At 39.8% G+C, this 24415-nt stretch overlaps 1 protein-coding gene across 7 annotated transcripts in view; it reads right to left on the bottom strand.

Annotated features, from left to right (window-relative positions):
- Nucleotides 1-24415, bottom strand: part of abcc8 (ATP-binding cassette, sub-family C (CFTR/MRP), member 8) — a 226633-nt gene that overhangs the window by 72937 nt on the left and 129281 nt on the right. For 4 of the 7 annotated variants that reach the window (XM_060838873.1, XM_060838872.1, XM_060838875.1 and 1 more), the window contains 7 exons: nt 20616-20656; nt 18961-19106; nt 15266-15371; nt 14863-14973; nt 11010-11085; nt 6408-6513; nt 1187-1210 (listed from right to left, as the gene is read on the bottom strand). In XM_060838873.1, coding sequence (XP_060694856.1) covers nt 1187-1210; nt 6408-6513; nt 11010-11085; nt 14863-14973; nt 15266-15371; nt 18961-19106; nt 20616-20656 — 610 coding nt within the window. The remainder of the gene's footprint in view (nt 1-1186; nt 1211-6407; nt 6514-11009; nt 11086-14862; nt 14974-15265; nt 15372-18960; nt 19107-20615; nt 20657-24415) is intronic. The other 3 variants (XM_060838874.1, XM_060838876.1, XM_060838877.1) reach the window with 2 other exon arrangements.

Raw genomic sequence — 24415 nt, 5'->3', positions numbered from 1 at the left:
GAAGAAATAAAATTGAATAAGGTGAGGCTCATGTGGAAGATCAACATTGCCATAGGCTGAATAGTCTATTCTGTGCTGTAGATTTAATGGAATCTTTTGGAAAATCTGCATTTATTTCCATTTTGATTGAGACGTACGTTGTAACTATAAAGTTAATATCTGCTAACGGTCATCCAATATTGTGTTCAATGTTTGAACATTTTGTTCTTCCCATCTCCATTCCTCCAAAGAATAATGCATGATTTCAATTAATGAATCAGGTAGTAAGGGCTTCTATATTTGGACTTGCACCGTGCGCAAGGGGGACATAATGGAGATTTTCAAATTCTGTCATGAATTAATAAAATTTGGTTAACTTCAGTGAATGAAAAATCACAGCTGATGGAAACTCCTATTTGTGCCACGTTAATGTAAACCTTATTTCACAAGACATTTTATTTGACAACGATATCTTGAGTCCATTAGATGCATTCACTGAAATAGTCATCAGTTGTTCCAAGTTGCCAAAATCAAGGAAGCTGATAATTCTTAGCCTTTGATAAGTTGTTCAAAAACAAATTACACTATTTGGTATGATAACCTCGGTGTCGCCTAAATTGTACACTGTGAGCAATATGTCCTGTTCTCACAACACCAAGGGGACCAAACAATATAAAACTGCAGTGATAAATCATTCATAGAGTAAAGGTTATTAATCTGAACTGTTAAGTGTGTTCCTCTGCTCACAGATATTGCCTGATCTGCTGAGCATTTCCGCCATTTTAGGATTTATTTCAGATTTACAAACTCTACAGTAGCTTGCTTTTGTATAAGACACTCTGTCTGTTTGTAGACTACCAATTCATGGAAATAAACAACATGTGGGAATGAACAAGCCAGAAACTGATGAAGAGAATTTATAGAAAATCATCAGCAGGATCAAGCATCAATTATAGAGAGAGAAAAACACAGTTAATGTTTCATCTGGTGAAAGGGCATCAAACTGAAGTGTTAATTTTGTCTCTCTCGCCTCAGATGTTGCATGGCTTGCTGAGTATTTACAGCAATTCCTTTGATACTTTTCATATTTACAGCATCCGCAATATTTTGTTTGTGACCAAAATCTTTTTTTAATCTTGTCCTTCAACTGCTGAGCTAAAGCCAAAGGATTTTTGGGCAACGTAGTGAACAGAATTGAAGACCATACCTGTTATTTCCTTCCATGCGCTCACTGTCAGTAATACCAGGGGAGTATAAAGGGAACACATAATAAAAACAGGATGAAATAGAAACAGAGAACAATGAATTTTCACTTATATAGCACCATTTACAACGTCAGAATGTTCCGACATGCATTTCAGTTAATTAGATAGTTTTGCAGTATAACAGTAATGAATGAAATGTGATAGCCAATTTACTCAAATTGAAGACCTATGCTAGATATGAAATGAATGAATGATTCATTTATTTTTAGGTGTTAATCGAGTGATAAATATTGGATAAAACAGTGGGAAAAAAGTCTTCATCTAAGAGTGCCCTGTGATCTTTTATGGTTCATCTGAGAAAGGAGGGAGGGACTCTATTTCACATTTCATCAGGAAGACAAAAAATGAATATAGTAGTGTGGTGACCTTTAACTCACAAGCATCACAGCAAGGAAAATACATAATAATTTAGTTAGTTCTTAGGAAGTGGACATTGCTGGCTAAGCCATCATTCATTGCCCATCCCTTCATTGACCTAAGAAGGTGGTGATAGTGATCTTGAACTGCTATTGACCTAAAGATGTAGGTGCATTCATAGTGCTGTCTGGGAGGTCGTTCCAAGATTTTGACTGAGCAAGAATGAAGGAATAATGACATTGTTCCAAGTCAGGATGGTGCGTGTCTTAGAGGGGAACTTGCAGGTGATGGTGTTTTAAAGCAGCATCTGCTGCCTTTGTCCTTATAGGTGGTAGAGGCTGCAGGTTTGAATTGTCTATTGAAGCAGCTCGTTGAGTTATGCAGTGCATCTTGGACATGACACACACTGTTGCCACTGTACATCTATGGTGAAAGGAGTAAAAATGGATAGTGGTAGATCAAGCAGTACACTTTGGCGTGGATGGTACTGAATTTCCTGAGTGTTGTTAGAACTGCACCCATCCATGCATGTGGACAATATTCCATCACAATCCTGACTTGTGCCTAAATTCACAGCCTCTAACTTGGTCAATGGTGACCTCAAGGATATCAGTTGTAGGGAATTCAGTGACAAAGTGGCCATTGAATGTCAAGGAGGTAATGATTAAATTCTCTTTTGCGTTGTGCAAACCCTATTTGCCACTTAGAGAAATAGAGCCATTCAACACAGAAACAGACCCTTTGGTCCAATTCGTCCATACCGACCAGGTTTCCCAAATTAACTTAATCCCATTTGCCTGTATTTGGTCCATATTCCTCTAAACCTTTTCTATTCATGTACCCGTAGAAGTTCCTTTTAAATGTTTTAACTGCCCAAGTTGGAATGTTGCCCAGATCTTGCTGTATATGGTCATGAGATGCTTCTGTTTCTTAGGAGGCTTGAATGGTGAAGCACATTGTCCAATCATCAGAGTACATCTCCATTTCTGATCTTATGGTAGATGCAAGGTCATCAATGATGTGACTGAAAATGGATGGGCCTGGGACACGATCCTGAGGAGGTCCTGCAGTGACCTTAAGGTGTTGATTGATTTTCAAAATCCTCAACCACCTTCCCTTCTGCTAGGCAGCCCCATTAGCAACAGATACCACTGATTTCCATTAATTCCACTTTTGTAAGGGTTCCTTGATGTCATATTCCTTTAGGTGCTGCCTTCATCTCAAGGGCAATCACTCTTGCTTCGCCTCTGGAATTTACCTCAACTGACCCTGTTTGGACCAAGATTGCAATGAGGTCAGGAGCTGAGTGCCATGGCAGAAACCAAACTGAGTGTCAGTGAGCAGGTTATTCCTGAGAACACGCTGCTAAATAGCACTGTTGGTGGTGTCCACCACCATTCATTATTAAGAGTGGCTGAACTGCAGAGCTTAGATCTTAAAGTTGATTGTGAGATCTCTTAAACCTGTCCATTGTATGTTGCTTTCAGCGTTTGGCATACAAGTTATCCTGCAACGTCGATTCTCCTTCTCCTTTGATGCTGCCTGACCTTCTGTGCTTTTCCAGCAACAAAGTTTTAAGCTCTGATCCCCAGCATCTGCAGTCCTCAGTTTCTCCTAGATCTGTTTGAAGTCCAGCTCATTTAGTATGTTGGTAATGTAAGACAATACAGTGAGGGACACCTTCAACATGAGGAAAAGACCTCATCTCCACAATGTCTATGCACCTATCACTTCTATGCATACTGCTTTGCATGGGGAGGTGACAGCCTAGTGGTATTATCACTGAACCGCTTATCCAGAGACCCAGGTTGTATTCTGGACACCAGGGTTTGAATTGTTTCCCAGTTAATGGTGAAATTTGAATTAAATAAAAATCTAAAATTAAGAGTCTAATGATGATTATGGAACTATTGCTGATTGTCGGAAAAACTGATTTGGTTCACTAATGTCCTTTAGGAAAAAAACTGCCATCCTTATCTGGGCTGGCCTACATTTGAGTCCAGATCCACAGCAATGTGGTTGACTCTTAACTGCCTACTGGGTAATTAGGAATGGGCAATAAATGCTGCCCCAGACAGTAATGCCAACATCCCATGAGCGAATAAAAATAAAGAAAAATCAGATGGATTAGAGTGATCAAGGGAGGTTTTCCTTCTTGTTGAATCCTTCGCACCTGCTGCAGACCCAGTATATCGAATTTGTTCTTTATGACTTGGTCAACTTTGAGAGTATATGTGCTACCGAACCACTCCAGGTTATGGACATGGAAGTCTCCCATCCAGAGTACATTTTGTGACCTTACTATGCCCAGCTCTTCCTCCAATTGGTATTCAACATGAAGTAGCACAGATGCATCAATCAAGGAGCAACGGGTGGTGGTACGTGGCAATGAGCAGGAGGTTTCCTTGCCCATGTTTAACCTGATGCCATGAGACGCCATGTCAATTTCGAGGACTTCCAGGTTAACTTTCTCCTGACTGTGCAACAGTGTTGACACCTGTATTGTGTCTGCCCTGTCAGTCGGACAGGATGTACCCAGGGCTGGTGATGGTGGTGTTTGACACATTGTCTTTAAGGTCCAATTCTGTGATTCTGACTACTTCAAACGCATGCTTGGCTATTCTGTGGAACACCTCTCTCAACTTTGCAATGAACTCCATATTAATAAGAAGGACTTTGCAAACTTGACAGGGTTGAGTTATAGTTTCTGGAACCCAAATTGATGCTGGGTGGTCTGTCCAGTTTTGTTGGGGAGAAAGTGAGGTCTGCAGATGCTGGAGATCAGAGCTGAAAATGTGTTGCTGGAAAAACGCAGCAGGTCAGGCAGCAGGTCAGGTCAGGCAGCTTATGCCCGAAACGTCGAATCTCCTGTTCCTTGGATGCTGCCTGACCTGCTGCGCTTTTCCAGCAACACATTTTCAGCTCTGTCCAGTTTGTTGCTTGCTATAGACTTTGCATTGATTTTGATACAAATAACTTGCTTGCTAGGCCATTTTGGAGGCCAGTTAAGAGTCAAGCACACTACATATAGGGAGACCAGCACTCCTTCCCAAAAGGATATTAGTGAACCAAATCAGGCTTTATAACCATAGACTCTGGTTACCTGATCATTGCATGATAATCATTAAACTACCTTTGTAATTCCAGATATTTTATTACATTTTAGTTTCACTATCTGCTGTTGTGGCATTCAAACCCATGCTCTCATAACCAGAGACTGGGGCTCTGGATTACTAGTCCAATGTTAATGCCACTACATCTCCAACTCCTATTAAAATATTTCTGCAATCTGTAATTGCTTTTAAGGTTGTTTGAAAAGGAATTTTCAGAGTTTGGGTCAATTGTGAAGGGATCAGTTGTAATCGTCCTGAATAATAAGAAATAGTGACCCATCTAAACAGGTGGTCCCTGACCTGGAACAGAAAGGAAGTAAGGAAGATGTCTGTCACTGGCAGACGTAGAATCATAGAATAGCATCCCTGTAGTGTGGAAGCATGCCATTTGGCCCATCAAATCCATACTGACCCACTAAGTGGCATTCCACCCAGACCCATCCAATTCATGTAATCCTGAATTTCCCATGGCCAATCTACCTAGCCTACACATTCCTGGACACTATGGGCAATTTAGCATGACCAATCCACATAACCTGCACATCTTTGCAGTGTGGGATGAAACTGGAGCACTTGGAAGAAACCCATGCAGACACGGGGAGAATGTGCAAACTCCACCCAGACTGTCGCCTGAGGATAGGATCAAACCCAGCTCCCTGGCGCTGTGAGGCTGTAGTGCTAGCCACTGAGTCACTGTACCACCTTTAGAAAAAACAGCTGGAAAGGAAAGTTTTAAGCAGAAGAGCCGGAGGTTATAAGAGATCAGCACAAAGAGAAAGTGCAGAGTCAGAACAACTAACACAGAGAAGCACTTTCAGAAAGTGGTAAGTTTTTACTTGTTTCATTGAAAAGGAGAAAGAGGCACTTGGATATACCATGTGAGTATTTGTAAAGATCAAAAACTTGGAGTGCTGTGTGAATAGCTTGGAGTTGCTAAAGAGTTGGTATTTTCTCAGAAGTGGCCAAACCATGAACCAGGGTGTTATTGTTTTTGTTATGTTTAGTTGGTTGAAATGGAACACTTGCACCCAGGAAACTTTCAGGTGAAAGCTATTATTGGATAGGACTCATGGCCTCCCAAGTGAATAAAGTATAAGATATGGTAGAGTTGTATAGCTACATAATGTCATACACAATGAAGGGAAATGCTTGTCATTGTGTAAATGTATTTTTATTGTATTGTTTAAAGTTAAGATAATGTTTTTATTTCAAGTATCATTTTCCTGTTAATTCATGTTTAATTGGCCCTAGTTCTGATTGATGTTAAAGTTAGAAGAAGTGAACTCTTGCTTGTAATTTCTTCAGTTGATGGAGGGGTCATTGAGCAAATTTGGTTATTTTCAATTCATGGTTCCTCCGTGGGGATTATAACAGTAGTACTTACTGTGAGGGCTGAGTGAACACTGCATTGCTCTAATTGCTCATATGCTGAATTCCCAAAGAGCTGGGAGGAGTATAATTTTTTTCAAGATTATATTTGTTTTGTCTCCTTTTTGCTAAAATTATGATGTCTGTAGGGAATCTATGAATATCACTGAGTTCTCAGAACAAAGCAAAAATGATGTTAGGATATGAAGATCTTCAGACCATTCATGAAGCACATCACTCTAAATGATTACAATGGATTCAACTGTAATTACCAAAGTCTTAATAATTCAGAACATATTTTAATATCATTCAGTTGCTTCAGTACCTGTTCCAGTAGACACTTCCAGAATTTCTTTGCATTTCTCCAAGAATCGCCAAGAGCAAGGAAGATTTGCCGCAGCCAACCTGACCAACTATCATGGTGAGCTGTCCTAAGAGAAAAAGAGAAACCTTTCAACTGCACATTACTATATTCATCAGATCAGCAAACATATGAACATAACTTGGATCAAAACAGTGAATCCATAAAATTGCTATATTATTATCTCTTAGTTGACCAGCCACACATAGTGCACCAACAGATATATTTTGGCATTGTGCAAAAAATTTAAAACAAGGTCTTACATAAATTCAGGTTCTTTCCTAATCAACCTGGTCAGATGTCATTACATGCCCGTGAAATAGGTGAGACTTGTACCTAGGTCTTCTGGCCTAGAGTTTGGGACACTACCACTGTGCCACAAGAGCACCCACTCATATACTCACACAATATCAGTAAATGCATTTCACATGTTTGTATTTACAACTATCAACAATTTTTCATCATAAAACTTTAATGTCTCGCCAGAATCAGAACCACCAATCTACCAGACACAGCACAAGACTGCACAGCTTCTAGATTTTCCTCCAGCATTTACTAGTGGCATTTTAGTTGCTTTAGACTTGTTTATAAGAATGTTGACTTTCAGAACAAAATACAATAGACGTGCTCCTATTCTCCATCCAGTCCGGCTTGTTCATTGCAATGTAGTTTCCAGTTGAGGATACTGAAAGGTAAAGTCTCCATAGACTTAGCGAGCCATAGGGACGCTCTCTCATTACAGAGTGACAGTTGGTATTGGCTTAACTGGAAAGTCATCACACCTCAGGCAAGAGGAGAGGATGAGAAGAAAAATCTTCGGTGGTAACTTCAACTGGTGCAGGAATTGACCCCCATACTGTTGGCATCACTCTTCATTGCATTTCAACATCCAGCTAATTAAAGGTATAATATACTATCAGAAGCATATTAAAAAGCTTATCCTATAATTACATGACAACACTGAATACCCCAATATCAACATGCTGGCAATTAACACTGACCTGAAACTTAACTGAAATGCCCTGAACATATTACAATTATGGGCCAGCTATTGGGAATTCTGCAGTGACTAATATATCTCCTGACTGCCTGAGGCCTGTTCACCACACAGCACAAGTCAGGAGTACTTTAGAATACTCCACTTAACTGATTAAGTGCAGCTCTGTCAAAACTTCAGACCTTCCATGTCATCCAGGACAAAGCAACCTGCTTGATCTACATCCTATTCATCACCCTCAACATTCACTCCCTCCAGGACTGTGGAAGCAGGGTGTAACATCTACAAGATCTACTGTGACAACTTGCAAGGCTCCTTTGAAAAACCAGCGACCCTTAAAACTAGCCACTTCTACCATGGAGAAGAATAAAGTAGAGCTAGTGAGTGAGGAACTTACCACCTACAATTTCCCTTTAAGCCACATATCCTCCTGACTTGAAATATGGCTGCGTTCCTTCATTGTCACAGGATAAAAATCCTGGAATTCCCTCCTTAAAGGCACTGCATATATCCCGAGACCCAAAGGAGCAGTTTCCTCATGCTCAATATCAACCAGGGAATGACAGATTTTAAAAAAAAACCTACATTACACTTCAAACAGTAAGGGAAGATGGCACAGTTTTTAGACATAAAATTTTCAAATGAATTTCAAGATAATTGTAAGTCCATTCTTCATTTATGAATGCCACTTTATAATTTGTTGCTTTCCTCTTCAGTGTTACCTAGTCCTTTTAATTAGGTATCTTCATAAATTTGGAAATAGTGTTTTATGATTCCAATGATTTCAGATAGCAAGGATTGCAGCATTGTCCTTCATGGGACTCTACTTACTACCTTCTGCTGTTCTGAATAGCTACAATGTCTACAATCCTCAAGATACAAGTAATGTAATTTGACCAGGCTTTTTTGATAGCACCTTCTGAGCAGTGATCTCTATGGTCTAGCAGAACAATGGCATGGAAACAGCACCAACTTTCTTTCCACCATCCTGACCTGGAGATATCTCTCTCTTCACTCATTGTTGCTGGCTCAAAGTCCTGAAACTCCAGACCTCACAATAGTGTGGACATAGGTGCATCATGTGGCTGCAAGAGATTCCAATGACTGTTTACAGCTCTCTTCTCAAGAGCAATGAATAATGGATAATAAATGCTGACTTTCTGGAGACGCAGACGTCTCGTGAATTATTAAAAATGCCTACCTGCATGCTCTCGCCTTGATCCTACCGAAGTATATATAAGGATAAGACACATAATGAGCATGACACCAACAATTGCTAGGACTATTCTGAGCACATCTTGGATGTCCATCATGCAAACGATCCCACAATATCTAATACTAAAGCCAACTAAGAATGCAGCTTTTCTGCCTGCCACACATCCATCCACCCACCCACCAATTAATTCCAACAATGAAAGAATGTGCCGTTTAATTATTTTAGCCCCCTAACAGCATCTGAATGAAGATTCTTTCATACAAACTTTCTAGGGAACATAAAAACAGGAGTAGGCAATTCAGGTCCTTGAGCCTGTCCTGCAATTCATGGCTGATTGTACTCTAACTACATGTTTTGATCCATATTCCTTAACACCATTGCTTAATGGAAGTCTATCGCAGATTTAAAATCTACAATTGAGCCAGCATCCACTGTTGTTTATGGAAGAATGTTCAAATCTCTACCACCTTCTATATATAGAAGTGCTTCCTAACATCTCTCCATATGGTTTGGCCCTAATTTTCAGACTATGCCCCTTAGTTCTAGAATCTCATACCAGAGGAAATAGTTTATCTTCATCTACACTGCCATTTTCAATTAATATCTTGAACTTCTAAATTCTCAGGAATTCAGGCCAAATTTATATAATCTCTCTCATAATGTAACCCTTGAAGTCCAGGGGGAGTCATTCTTTCTGTCAGAACTGATGCTTTATCTACCAGTTTATTATTTCTCTTTTCCAATTTAACCAATACACTTTTAATAGTTTTGCCATTAACTACTGTACCTGAAGTAAGATTCCTGACTATTTCCTTACCCTCTATCCTGTTTCTTGATTTTGAAGTGGTATTGACTCCAACGCCCCCCTCCGGGTCCTTCTCCCCAATTATTAGTTTAAGTCCATATGACCACCCTGTTTAGCTTTCCTGCTTCGTTCTGGTGGAGTCCCTCCCAAAGTGCAGTTTCGTCCTGTCCCAATACACTGATACTAGTGCCCCAGAAAATGGAAGGCCTCTTTCCCACACCATTCCTTTAGCCACAAATTAACTTCCCTAATTTTCTTATGTCTATGCCAATTTTAACATGGTTTGGGAAATAATCTCAATAATCCCTTGAGGCCCTGTTTTTAAAATTTATTTCAAATTCTTGATATTCCCCAACATAACCTCTTGTCTACTCTTGCATTTGTTGTTGCTGTCAGCATGGACCACTTGAATGGCCTCCTGTACAACAGTGCAGTAGTCAGTTTGCTCATTCTTCCCACAGTCTTTTTACTCATCTACACAAGGAGCAAGTATCTTATAATTGTTTGACAAGGTCAAGAGCTGAGGCTCCTCCAATGATAAATTCAGAATCCCCTAAATGCCTCACTTGTAGTCACACCCTCCCTGTCACTGATCATTGGCCAAATTTGAAGTACTTAACCTACAGGGTGTGATTGCTGCTTGAAACAAAGTGTCGAACTAGCTCTCCCCCTCCCTGTTGGGTTACAGTGTTCATTGCTTGGACCCAGGTTCATCAGTCAAAAGTTCCATGCGCAACTAACACTTGCTACAGAGGTACTCCCTCTGAACCATAATGGGGTCCACCAGCTCTCACATCATGCAGGTACAACACGTCACCTGGCCTTGCATCTCTAAGTTATTTAATTAAACTTTTAATTAATTTTATACATTTCCTAATGGTATTTAGTTTTTAATCTGTAATACATATTTTTTATTAACCATTTCTCGATGTGCCCCATGTCCACTCTTCGGGAAGCCTCTGTGCCTCATGCACTGTAGACAAATCCTCGTGGAAACTAGCTGTAGGAATTTGAATGTATCATATTTGAATCTAAATATTTTTTAAGCCTTTTCTAGTGCCACTTGGGAGTGTGTAGGAACCATGCACTGTTTTACGGATGCAGATCCCACATTTTCAAAACCAATTCACTGTTTAATGCTGTAATAGGACATAACCATGATTCTGAAAGAAGGGCTTTCTCTGTTTCCATTTAGGAATCCATAAACGAAATCAGATCAAGAAGAATCATTGGCTGACATTGATAGCAACCAAAGGTAAAGTGAACTTGAGAATGAACCAATTTTCATCTGTCATAAATTTCAAGAATTTATTACACTTCATAAATTAAATGTAGACATTTCTACAAATCCTGTGAATAGCTGTATTAGGTTCAACAGAACAGAAAATACAACTATTGATTTCAGTAGCTGGAACTCTACACTATCAACAGGTAACAAGAAAGAAACAACAGGAGCTGATAAATTTAGATTCCAATCAATATCACAGCAGTTTTTATTTATCAAGGCATAATGCATTCATTGTGAATGTAATTCCTTCACTGTCCTACCATGAGGAATCTTGATTTCAATGTTAGACAATGTAGGGGCTCCATCTGATGTCCAGGTAAAAAATCCATTTGTCACCTGCAGTTACATAGCAAAGTATTAGAAAGACCCGGAAAATATAAATAGTTCTTAAACATCAGGTATCGGCTTTGGTGTATATAATGTGTATATGTGAACTGCACAGTCATTCTTATTAGCCCAAAATACATTGACATAAACCTGGATTGTACCATATGCATAGAAGTCCCATTCTTGGGAGGAAATGAATCTCACTTGCTCTGTCAGACAGGGAGAACTTCAGAATTGTATGGTTAGCAGCTAATTAATTGTCTTCACAGTACTACGTATGAGCCAGATGTAGTAGCATTTCATCCTGAATCACACAAAGTTAGTCAATATTGTATGGACATGCCAGCTCAAATAGTTGTATGAACTGCTGCTCATGAAGAAAGTTGCTGTTATGATCCTCCTTAAGTGCAAGAAAATACAAGCTCTGCTAAGTCTAATCACATCTTGGTCTAACCAGAAAGGATTCTTGTAGTTAATATGATATACTTATTGCATGTTAGCAACGAGTTACAGATTATATTAATAAGGCATTGCTAACATTATTATAGAGTTTTAAGGAGGACCTGGATGTTAGGTCTTACTCCCTAAAGATCTTAAGCTGATCCACCTACAAATCAATGTGACATGATCTTCGAGGGCGATACTTATAGCACTCCTCAGTACTAACCCTTTCAGACCCATGTACCAATAGCATACATGTACAACTAGCAATAAGAAAACAAATGGAATGTTGTTTTTTTATGGGAGCTTGAGTATAAAAATGAATTTGTTTATAACTGTTCATGCTACTGAGGCTACACCCATGTAGGTTTGTACTGAAGGAGAGATATACGTGTATTGGAGGTACTTCAGTGAAGGTTTACTTGGCTGATTCCTGGGATGAATGGGTTATCTTATGAAGAAAGACTTACCAGGTTGCTCCTATAACGTTGGAGTTTAGAAAAATGAGAGGTGATTCTCTTGAAAAAAATAATATTAGGAGGGACTTTGATCAGGTTGATGCTGAAAGGATGTTTCTCTTTAGATTTTAGGGAAATCTAAACCCAGGCAGTATGATTTCAGAATAAGAGGTCTCCCATTTAAGATGAATTAAGATGAGGAGGAATTTCTTATGGCACAAGGTTGTTAATTTTTGAAATTTCTTCCAAAGGGAGCAGTGGAGGCTGGGTTATTAGGGGTATTTTGATCTCTGACAGCACAGCAGATGTCTCACTGTTCTCTACAGTCAAAAGACATTTATATTTATAATCTGAAGAAAATCAGTTCATCTTTCCTTCAGCAGTTGTTGTAATCTATGACTTTTAACTGATAAGTCAGAGACCTTTTATAAGTTAACCTGCCTCCATGTGTCTCTTGCAAACAACTGGAAGTATCCAAAGAAAAATGACTCAAAAGCAACATCTAAATCAATGGAAAAATGATAAGGGATCATATCAGCAGCTTGTGAATCTGAGCCATGGAACTACCTCCCAGTTTTTCTTTTTATATATATATATATATATATATATATACATACACACACACTCTCTCACACAGTCACAAAGTCACATGTGTGTAGGTGTGTATGTATATATATGTGTGTATGCATACATGTGAATGTGTGTGTTGAGGTGGAGCTTTTAAGGGGATTAGAGTTCTAATTTGTTATATGTCAATGCTTTGTAACTATTTACCTGTAGTTAGAGGCTATTAATTTTAATAAACTGTAATTCTTGTTATTTAGCAAAACCTGGTCCTCGCATTTTATCAACCAGTGTCCAAAAATCATGTAAAATGGGGAATTTTGTGTATTCATTTTTAAATCTTTAACTCCCGGAATAGTGTGGTTTGATTTCCAGCTTGCTACCCCAGTGAGTTGTAACAATGCCCACCATGAACTGCAACCAGTGTCACTAGATGCAAAGTGCTATTAGAAAATGTCTGGGTCACACCCAGGGTGGATGCAGTAAATATCAGTTTGAAGGCAATAACACAGGATTCACGTTTGCTGGACATACAGATATTGTAGTATCTAATACATGAAATAGCCACTTCTAAGGGCCAGCCAGTTACAATCATTTCATTGCCCATTTTCTATGAATGGAGAGTAAAGGTGCTTAGAAGTCAGATACTGGTCAAAGGCAACTTGCAACATGTTAGTGCTGCTTGAAAATTAAACTTGGGCATCTCAATGATGTTGAACTTAGCAGCAATCTTATTACAAAAGATCATTACTGTCCAAAGGGGAATCATTAATTGTGCAACTGTCAAGAATCCTTTGTGTGCCATACAACATTGCTTTGTTAGTTGCCATGTAAGTGTAATGACGGTCTGGATTGAATGTTGTGAGAAGTGGAGTGTTTGATGTGGTTCAGCAGGGTGTCAGAGTGCTATCGGCATTTCCTTCATAATGACAGTGGGAGGTAATTCAGCTGGTATGGCACTTCCATCTCATCACATCACTGCAGAATTCATCAATAGGAAGGGGTTCCATTCGATCAGTCTGTGAAGTGTATCCCCACTATCCTCGTAGATGCCACAACTCCTACATCCTAGAGCACTCTCACGTACCTGGTGAATTTGAGGGCCTGGTAGCCCGCAAGACAGATTACTAGGGAATACCCCCTGTTGCTTATGACATCATTAGACAATCTCTGATTGATACAGAGTGTGGGTTTAATGCCACCCATGTTTCAACCAGGCCTGTTTTGGAGAAGGTAATTGAGCTCTTGAAGATTGGTTCCGCGGCTTGAACTGCAGGCCATCCAGTATATTGTCGACAGACTGATGGTCAAAGTGCGATCAGTATGAGAGAATAAGGTTTTGTGTACAAAGGAGTTTTTGCCGTGTCAGATATGTGCCATGGGTAGCATAGCTCCATAACTGCTGTGTCAAGATTAGGCAGTGAGGGTAATGCTGGGTTGCCAAAAGTGGTCTGGGTGTACAATGACCTTTCAAATGTTACATGGTGCAATGGATGCAGATCTAACAGTGATTTGGTGAGTGGTGAGTTGTTCTGGATATGGCACGTGGTAAGATGGAGGTGAAATTGGATGTAAGGGACACAATATGGGCAAGGCTAGATAGTTGTTGAGGTGAGTTTGGCAAAAATATGGAAGAAACTTTGCCAAGCCTCATAAAGGAAATCCTGCCTGAAAACATTAAGCAACTTGGACTTAGCCAAAAAAACGTAAAATTCAGCCACTAATTTTTTTCTGCTAACTGTGGCCCTACAAAATATAATTCCAGTTTTAACACTGATTCCTGTTCAAAGTGGCAATTTTCAGGAATGCAACCCAGGTTTTAAGTAAGGACACATGTATTGCCAGAGCAGCCATAGTTGATGCCATATGGCAGTACATTCTTTGTTTCCTAAATGGCTGCTACTCAGCATTTGGCATGCTTCTATCATGGCATAAATTCCAGAGATGACTTATTTTAATTGTTCACTCACTCAAAGAAATTAAGAACAAGCTGGTTACATTTCATTGTTTAAAAGCAATGTTCAAATATTTTGTTAATGAATTTTGGTGGAAGCCATTCATTTGAAAATTAAAATAAGCAATCAGCCAACTTTTTTCAGAAGACTTTGTGCTATGTATCACTATTTCATCTGCCAATTTTTCTTTTGGATCTTCACGGAACTGACATAATTGCAATAAATATTTTTTGTAAATACGTAAGTGCAAGCCAAAAACAAATATATATACCTAAACTATAAAACTAACAATTTTCATCTTCATAAAATTAACAAAAAAAAACAATCATAGCTATTGTGAAAATAGATGTAATTGACAATTATTTCACCTTTATAAAAACATCATCTCCTTCTGTGAAGCTTATCTGCTGTCTGGACTGAGGCTCGTAATTGTGCCATTCCTCTTTGCTGGGCCGTTTACGGTTAATAACTTTAAGGGGCTGTGCAGGAGTGAGTGGAAAACGGAAGGGTAAGTGTTCATAGTATGAGAAGTGCTAATTAAATAACCATAAACAAACACACACACATAGCTTGAATCCATATAAACACATTCTTAAAGATTGAACATTGCTGTAAGGATGCTATTAATACGAGGGAATGATTGTGATGGACATTCAGTTACAGGGTCATTCTATTGCATGGTAAATTGTGAACATGCAGGAATAACAGAAACAGGCTGACAGCACTGAGGAGCTGACTGGCTGCTTTGCAAAAATATTAAGTTGTACTCACGACAGTCTGGTACTTGCTACTATTTTCACTGTTCAGCTGGACCACAACCCTGCTGTGATCCTCTCCAATTTCTTCACTTGAGAAGAATTCGCTCAGTTTCTGCACACTGGAAGAAACATACAGTGACTTGCAACAAAGAACGGATGCTTTCAGTGTCAGGAGATGATGTGACACTGCATTTATTTATCTGTGCAATGATAACTGATAAAAACATCGCAACATGGTCGAAGAAATATTTCAAACACTATTACAATTGTTGTCCTGTTTTGTCTTGAACACTTTATGTAGTAAACCTCCTCAGGTGTTGACTGCATTCTATTATTCTATCAAAATATATATATGTAGCGCATATTGATTGGTTGTTCAACCAGTTGGGATGAGTGAAAAGGAGATTTTGCAGCTATGCCTACTCTAGTTCTAAATTTGAAAGATGTGATCCTTGTTTTAAACAAAATACATTTTATATCCATTCTGATTTTATTTTGTAACACGTGAAGGAACATATCAGTTCATATCTCTATGTATACTTTTCAGCAGCATTCAATACAAACTGATCCACAGTAGAAGCAGGCATCAATGTGCATATTAGGAGCTACATATCAATTCAGTTGCCAGCTTGACTCAATAACTCCTCGCGGGTATTTCTCTCCACTTCCCAATGATGCTATTATGTCTTATATAGGAATAAGAGAAAAAAAGTGACATTAAAATTAATCCAAATGATTTCTGCTCCAAATGGAATTGATTTTCACCAAATGTCCCTCCTTTGCTTAGTAAGAAGGATGTTTGGGTGAGTGTTAATACTGGGCCGGTTTATTTACTAGTTAGAGGTCCATTCTTGCCTGGCACAATTTCTTCTTTGCTGACTTTCAAGCCATTCAAAAATTCTGCTGCAATCAGCTAGGAAAATTATTAAGTGTAGAAGTTGTGACTCAGACACAGTGATGGATGTGAGTATAGGAGGTACGATTAGTATGTTTGCACATGGCGCTAACATGGGCTCTGGCCCGAAACGTCAAATTTCCTTGGATGCTGCCTAACCTGCTGTGCTTTAACCAGCAACACATTTTCAACAGTGAAGAAGGTTACCTCAGAGTACAATGGGACGTTGATCAGATAGACCAATGGGCTGAGGAGTGGCAGATGGAGTTTTAGATAAATGCAAGGTGTTGCATTTTGGTAAAACAGGGCATGGTTTCTAAAGTTAATGGCAGAGCCCTGGGCAGTGTTACTGAACAAAGAGACCTCGGTGTGCAAATGCATAGTTCCTTGAAAGTTGAGTCACAGTAGACTGGGTAGTGAAGGCAGTGATTGGCATGCTTGCCTTCATTGGTCAGTGCATTGAGTATAGGAGTACAGGACATTGGTGAGGCCATTTTTAAATACTGCATTCAATCTGGGCTCCCTGCTATTGCTAAGTTGTTGTAAAACTTGGAAGGGTTCAGAAAACATTTACAAGGATTTTGTCAGGGAGAGCTTGAATAAGCTGGGGCATTTTTCCCTGGAGGGTCGGAGGCTAAGGGGTGATCTTATGGAGTTTTGAGGGACATAAATAGGGTGAATAACCAAGGGTTTTTCCCAGGCTAGGGGAGTCCAGAATTAAAGGGCATAGATTGAGGGTGAGAGGGGAAATATTTAAAAAGGACCTAAGGTTTTGAGAAGATTTGTAGCTCAGGTTGAGGTTCTGGATGTCGGTTTGTTCGCTGAATTGGAAGGTTATTTTCAGACGTTCCATCACCATACTAGGTAACATCTTTAGTGAGCCTCTGGACAAAGCACTGCTGATGATTCCTGCTTTCTATTTATATAATTGAGTTTCTTGGGGTTGGCGATGTCATTTCCTGTGGTGATGTCATTTTGCATGGTGATGTCATTTCCACATCGGCAGATTGTGTTTATTGGGTGCCCAGTTTTTTTTAATACACTTTATAGTGTATACCAATGAACACAGTCCTCCGATTTCTCAGCAACAAACGCAAACAAGCAGACAGAATGCGTCCAGAAACCCTAGCCACTCTCCCCTACATCAAAGACAGCTTGGAAATGACTGCCAGACTACTCAGACCCCTTAGTATCATGGTAGGCAACAAAACCAGCAACATACTAAAACAGCAGCTAATGAACTTGAAAGACCCTATACAGACAACAAGCAAAACTAATATCATTTACAAAATACTGCGCAAGAACTGTAACAAACACTACATTGGACAAACAGGCAGAAAACTAGCCACCAGGATATATGAATATCAACTAGCCACAAAATGACATGACCTACTCTCACTAGTATCCTTACATATAAATAAGGAAGGACACCACTTTGACTGGGACAACATATCCATCCTAGGACAAGCCAAACAGAGACATGCATGAAAATTCCTAGAAGCATGGCATTCCAACCGGAACTCAATCAACAAACACACTGACTTGGACCCCATTTACCACCCCTGTGAGAAAGAACCGGAAATGACATCATTATAGGAAATGGCATAACCACAGGAAATGACATCATCAGCCCAAAGAAACCCAAACATATAAAAAGAAAGCAGGAATCAGCAGTGCTTCATCCGGAGGCTCACTGAAGATGTTATGTAGTATGGTGACAAAACTTCTGAAAATTAACTTTCCAGCTCAACGAACAAACCTACATCTGAGGACCTGAGGGGCAACTTTTTCATGCAAAGTGTGGTGCTTGTATGGAATGAGCTGCCAGTAATGGTGGAGGCAGGTACACTTATAACACTTAATAGGCAGCTGGATGGGTACATGAATAGGAAGGGTTTAGAGGGATATGGGCCAAATGCTGGCAAATGGGATTAGATCTGTTTAGGATATCTGGTTGGCATGGACGAGTTGGACCAAAGAATATTTCTGTGCTGTATAACTCTATGTCTGTCCAATCGGAAATGATTTTGACGTTATGTCAGGCAAATCCTGATTTCTATGGGATCTGACTTTTGACCAATGACAGTAGGGGTGAATGACTAGATAGGGCCAAAGCAAATGCTTTTAAAAAATTGCAAGTATTGTGGTACAGCATCAATGAGAATGCCCCCTGCCCCAGCCCCCAAGAAATAAACTTCAAAAATCCTTGGGTCTCCAAAGACCCAACTTTGCCTTGGCTCCTGGTATTAATTTAAGCTATTAAAGCTTTTGGCAGAACAAAGAGTATGCTGAGGAAAGTTCCTTAATGGTCCTGGCATCCTAAGTTCCTGAATCAATTTCTAGCTTGCCCCTTGCACCACCTGCCCTGCTCCTAAAGAAGACGATAAGAAAGAATGTGAGACAAGGATAACGCTGATTGCATTATAAAACCAACCTCATATCCACTATTGAAATAACAACTATTGGTCCATGCTTGCAGATCCAAGTGACTTTTTGCAGAGTTAGGCTGAGCCTGTAGGCCTTTAAAAACTGTGGGCATGATGATTCTTGATTCCTGTCCATATTTCAACACCAGCACTTTTCCAGTCGATATGGTTCCATAGAGCAAAAATATTGGCTATAACGGGTCAGTTTATATGGTCTGATCACTTGGGAAATTTCTTGACTTGAGCTTCTTGCTTCGTTAGAAAAGATCTGGCTCTTTGTGCTTGAGTACCATACAAATGCGCGTTTTGCTCTTATTATTTTTTCAGTTTTAGTTTCATGCATTATGATAGCACTCAGTGGACCAAAAAATCAAACATGGTCTTTACCTCACTAAAGCTTTGACAGTAGAACGAACCACACTGGAGAGCAGGAAGAGGGGTGTGACCAGGATGTGGAAGAGGGAGAGTGAAGCAAAAGCGACTGCTGGCGAGAGATCTGCATTCTCATACAAGTGGGTGTGAACCACAAAGGTCTTTTGGGAAAAAATATCAAAACAAAATTGAAATCAACTCTTCATGAATGAATAAAAATACACTTAAAGTCAAAATTAGATAGGCAAAGCAATCACACAAAGAACTGAACAAACAACACTCAGACACTCCTGAAATCAGTCTTAGGTATATACACTTCAGTGGGAGAATCTTATTCTATTTGTCCAACGTAAACCAGGTGATGGGCAGTAAAATTCCTGATTTACTTACTCAGCTGAAGGCTGCCGAATCAACATGATGTTTATAAATATTTCTTTGCAAGCAGCTAAATGATCAAAGCCAACAGGTTAATAAATCGTGGATGCTCATCAGAATCCAATAACATCAACTTGCTATGACACGGGTACCACAGATTTTCTACAACTGAATGTGAAGTGCATCGGGAAGCTGTAAAGGTTCTTTGGGTAAAACCCTTGTTGCAAAACTAGGAGAAATGGGAGTGCTCCTTTTGACAGTGCAAGGAGGGTTTGGGCCTCCCTGTGCCTGAACACATTTCCTGGAGGATGGCAACCTCTTCCCACTCTTTCAGAATATGGCCATTATTAAGCAGGACGTATAGGTACAAAAATTGAAGGGTATAAATTTTAACTTTTCGGTTGCCAACCAGTCCATACTCGCAACAGAGAGTCTGAAACAACTTTGAGGCCTGGATCTCATTTACAGTATTTGTTGGACTATAACAGGCACTATATCATAAGACATATATTAATGATTTCAGAACAAAATACTTCGGAAATAATTAGAGTACCAATCAGATTGTAAGGCACAAGGCAACTTTAGGTGACTTTATTCCAACAAAGAAAAGTATCTTATGATTCAGACAATGCAGTAAATGGCATAGATTCTTAGTCCAAACAGGGGTCACTGTGTAGCTTGTTTCTTACAGGTGGACACAACATGGGACAGCCTGAAGCAGCTGGTAGGAGGGCAAACCTTCGTGAAAGGTTCATTTCATAAGGCTCAGAGAATCACTCCTACCCAACAGAAATAATTAAAACATTCTGTTACATTGCCTTATCAGCAGTCTTTCAATAAAACCAGTTGGAGAGAGGACAGAGCAGTTCTGTAACATGTTCAGGCCAATGCACATTATTAGAGAATGGGCGCATTTCCTAATGCAGCTACCTTTGCACATTCCTCCACAATACTGAGTACTGTGTGCTAATGTAGAACGGGTGGATGCACTGAGTGGAGGTCAGATTTATTTCTAGATAGGGGATGGGTAAATGGGAGTGGAATGGCCATCCTCATCATTTTCCGGAGGGACGTGCAGAGCTGTGTGAGCATCATGGTCTAGAGAATTAAATAAAGGGAGTCATAGTCTCAGAATAAAGACTAGAAATCAATCATTTGTAAGTCAAATTTTTCTTTCACCTCTGTGTAGTTTTGAATTTGTAATATATCAATTATTTCAGCTTTTGTATTACAAGGTTACTATTCATACAATAAATATGTACCATGTCAGAGCAAACTAAATACCAGCTACTTACTGTGAGGACTGCTGCAATGGGTATTGCTGCATTCATAAAAACTGCAAATAAAGAGAAAATCTTATGAAGATACAAAATGAAAGCAGCATAGTTCTAACAACACAATAGACAACATAAACGTATTTCATTCTGGAAATGTGGCTTGAATTTTAAAGGACACAGGGCCCAACATTAATAGGTTAGCTGCACTTTGGGCACATACATTTGTGTTGCGTTTTGACATGTTTAAGTAAGTTAGATGTCTGTTTGTTTCCCAGTCAGCTTTGACCATCCACCCTCCATTGTATGTTAAAGTAAAAAGGGGCTATCTGAAATAAAACTACCTGTTGCAATGTAACACTGAGGTTGAAGAAGGGACGTTGCAATTATTAAAAAAAAGCAGTATTTTATTTGCAAGATTTTCAAAGAACAAACATAACTTCCCATAATATTGCTTATGGTCAGTCAGAAGTCTTTTGTTTCACATAAGTCCCCATTTTTTTTTGTAATGAAGAAGGGTACAGCTTTCACTGGGTATGGGTTTTCACTGTAAATATCATTAAAAATACAAAGCTGAAGAAAATAATAAACAAATTGTCTTCTTCATGAACAGTTCATGAAGTTCATTTCTGTTATTAAAACTAATTTTACTTAATTAATTTTTGGGGGTATTATGCATCTTTGCAAGATCAGAGTGGCACCTTCAGTGTACAAGCACATGAATTATGCCAGAAAACATCAGTAAAGTTATTAGTGACAACACAGTGATAGCTGAGTGAAGTGTACAGAACAGATCAATTAGCAAGCAACACTGATTCAATGCCAGCACTGCCAATTTGGAGTTCCACACTCGAGCTGTGTTGGTTTATAGTCATTTTCTGTTCTCATCATAAATGGAAAGATTCCTCATTGTCATATAGTCCATCCATGTTTCTTCACTTTCTGCACTTGCATTTGTGACAATAGATTATTGATAAATACCCACAATAAGCCTGCCAAACCTTCTCCCACACTTTTTCTGTAAGTATTTTATTCTACTTTCCTAGCTTCTCCACCCTGTCAAATCTGTTCTAATGACATCACCTTCCTTTAGTATGCCTTTCAATTTCCTCTGTTGAAGATTTCTGTCCAGAACGTGACAGGACCTCCAACAGTGTCTATCCCATTTCCACCACTTCTGCTCTTATCCATTTTCATGCCTGCCAACACCACTTGCCTTCTCCTCACCTTCCACTCACCAGCCTACATTCTCAATGGATCGGTCTTCACCTTGTCCTTTGCTTCCAGCTTGATGTCAGCATTGAACACATCTTCACCTTCTCCTGTCTCAAATTTGAGCATCTCAAGGGACTATTAGAACAGAGACCAATACAGCGCAGAACAGGCCCTTCGGCCCTTGATGTTGCGCCGACCGGTGAACCATTCTCAGCCCGTCCCTACACTCTTCCAAAATCATCCATGTGCTTATCTAAGGGTTGTTTAAATCTCCCTAATGTGGCTGACTTGACTACTTTAGCAGGTAGGGCATTCCATGTCCTTACCACTCTCTGCGTAAAGAACCTGTCTCTGACATCTGTCTTAAATCTATCACCCCTCAATTTGTAGTTATGCCCCCTCATACCCACTGACATCATCATCCTAGGAAAAAGACTTTCACTGTCTACCCTATCTAATCTTCTGATCATCTTGTATGTCTCCATCAAACCCCCTCTTTGCCTTCTTCTTGCCAATGAGAATAGACCCAAGTCTCTCAGCATTTCCTCATGAGACGCTCCCTTCTGACCAGGCAACATCCTGGTAAATCTCCTCTGCACTTCTTCCAATGCTTCCACATCTTTCCCGAAATATGGGGACTAGAACTATTCACAATATTCCAAGTGTGGCCACATTTTGTATAGCTGCAGCATGATATTGTGGCTCCATAACGCAATCCCTCTATGAATGAAACCTAACACACCGTATGCCTTCTTAACAGCACTATACACTTGGGTGGCAACTTTCAGGGATCTATGTACAAGGACTCCAAGATCTCTCTGCACATCTACACTCCCAAGAATCTTACTATCGACCCAGTACTCTGCCTTCCTGTTATTCTTCATAAAGTGAATCACCTCATATTCAGCTGCATTGAACTCCATTTGCCACCTCTCAGCACAATTCTGCAGTTTATCCAAGTCCGTCTGCAACCTATAACATTCTTCTAAACTGTCCACTACTCCACCGACTTCAGTGTCGTCTGCAAATTTACTAATTCATCTACCTATGCCTGCGTCTAAGTCATTTATAAAAATGACAAACAGCAGTGGTCCCAAAACAGATCCTTGTGGCACACCACAAGTAACTGGACTCCAGGCTGAATGTTTTCCATCAACCACCACTCGCTGCCTTCTTTCAGTTTCTAATCCAAACTGCTAAATCACCCTCAATTTCATGCCTCTGCATTTTCTCCAACAGTTCAGGCAGCATCCGAGGAGCAGTAAAATCGATTTACTGCTCCTCGGATGCTGCCTGAACTGCTGTGCACTTCCAGCACCACTAATCCCGAATCTGGTTTCCAGCATCTGCAGGCATTGTTTTTACCTATTTTCTCCAACAACCTATCATGTGGAACCTGAATCAAAGGCTTTACTGAAGTCCATGTATAGCACATCAACTACCCTATCCTCATCTACATGCTTGGCACCTTCTCAAAAAACACAATGAGGTTTGTGAGACACAACCTGCCCTTGACGAAACCATGTTAACTGTCTGAAATCAAATTGTTGCTTGCTAGATGATTATAAAGCTTATCTCTTATAATCCTTTCCAAAACCTTTCCTACAACAGAACTACGGCTCACTGGTCTATAATTACCTGGGTCATCTCTACTGCCCTTCTTGGACAAGGGCACAACATTTGCAATCCTCCAGCCCTCTGGTACCAAACCTGAAGACAATGATGACTCAAATATCATAGCCAAAGTCTCTGCTATCTCCTCCCTAGCTTCCCAGAGAATTGTTGGATAAATCCCATCCAGCCCAGGGGACTTGTCTACTCTCACTCCTTCTAGAATTGATAACACCTGTTCGTAACTAATCTTGATCCTTTCTAGTCTAATACCTTGTACCTCATTCTTCTCCTCAACAGTATTCTTCTTTTCCTGAGTGAACACCGATGAGAAATGTTTGTTTAACACCCCTCTGATCTCCACAGGGTCCACACACAACTTCCCACTTCTGCCTTTGATTGGCCCTATTCCTACCCTAATCATCCTTTTATTCCTCACATACTTATAGAAAGCTTTAGCGTTCTCCTTTATTCCATTTGCTAAAGATTGCTCGTGTCCTCTCTTTGCTCTTAACTCTCCCTTTAAATCCTTCCTAGCTGATCTGTAACTCTCCATCACCTCATCTGAACCATCTTGCCTCATCAACACATAAGCCTCCTTCTTCATCATAACAAGCGATGCAATTTCTGTTGTAAACCACGGTTCCCTTACCTTATTACTTCCTCCCTGCCTGACAGGGACATACCTATCAAGAACATGCAATATTTGTTCCTTAAACCAGCTCCACATTTCCATTGTTTGCATCTCCTGCATTTTGCTACCCCATTCTATGCATCCTAATTCTTGCCTAATCGCATAATTGTCCTGGGCCCATTGATAACTCTTGACCTGTGGCATGTATCTATCCCTTTCCATCACTAAACTAAACGCAACTGAATTATGTCATGCTCTCCAAAATGCTCAGCTACAACTAAATCAAACACCTGGCCTGGTTCATTACCAAGCACCAGATCCAGTGTGGCCTCCCCTCTTGTCAGCCCGTTGACATACTGTG

The sequence above is a fragment of the Hemiscyllium ocellatum genome, chromosome 18, assembly GCF_020745735.1.
Source record: "Hemiscyllium ocellatum isolate sHemOce1 chromosome 18, sHemOce1.pat.X.cur, whole genome shotgun sequence".
Lineage (NCBI taxonomy): Eukaryota > Metazoa > Chordata > Chondrichthyes > Orectolobiformes > Hemiscylliidae > Hemiscyllium > Hemiscyllium ocellatum.
This window is presented reverse-complemented; position numbering and strand designations above follow the sequence as displayed.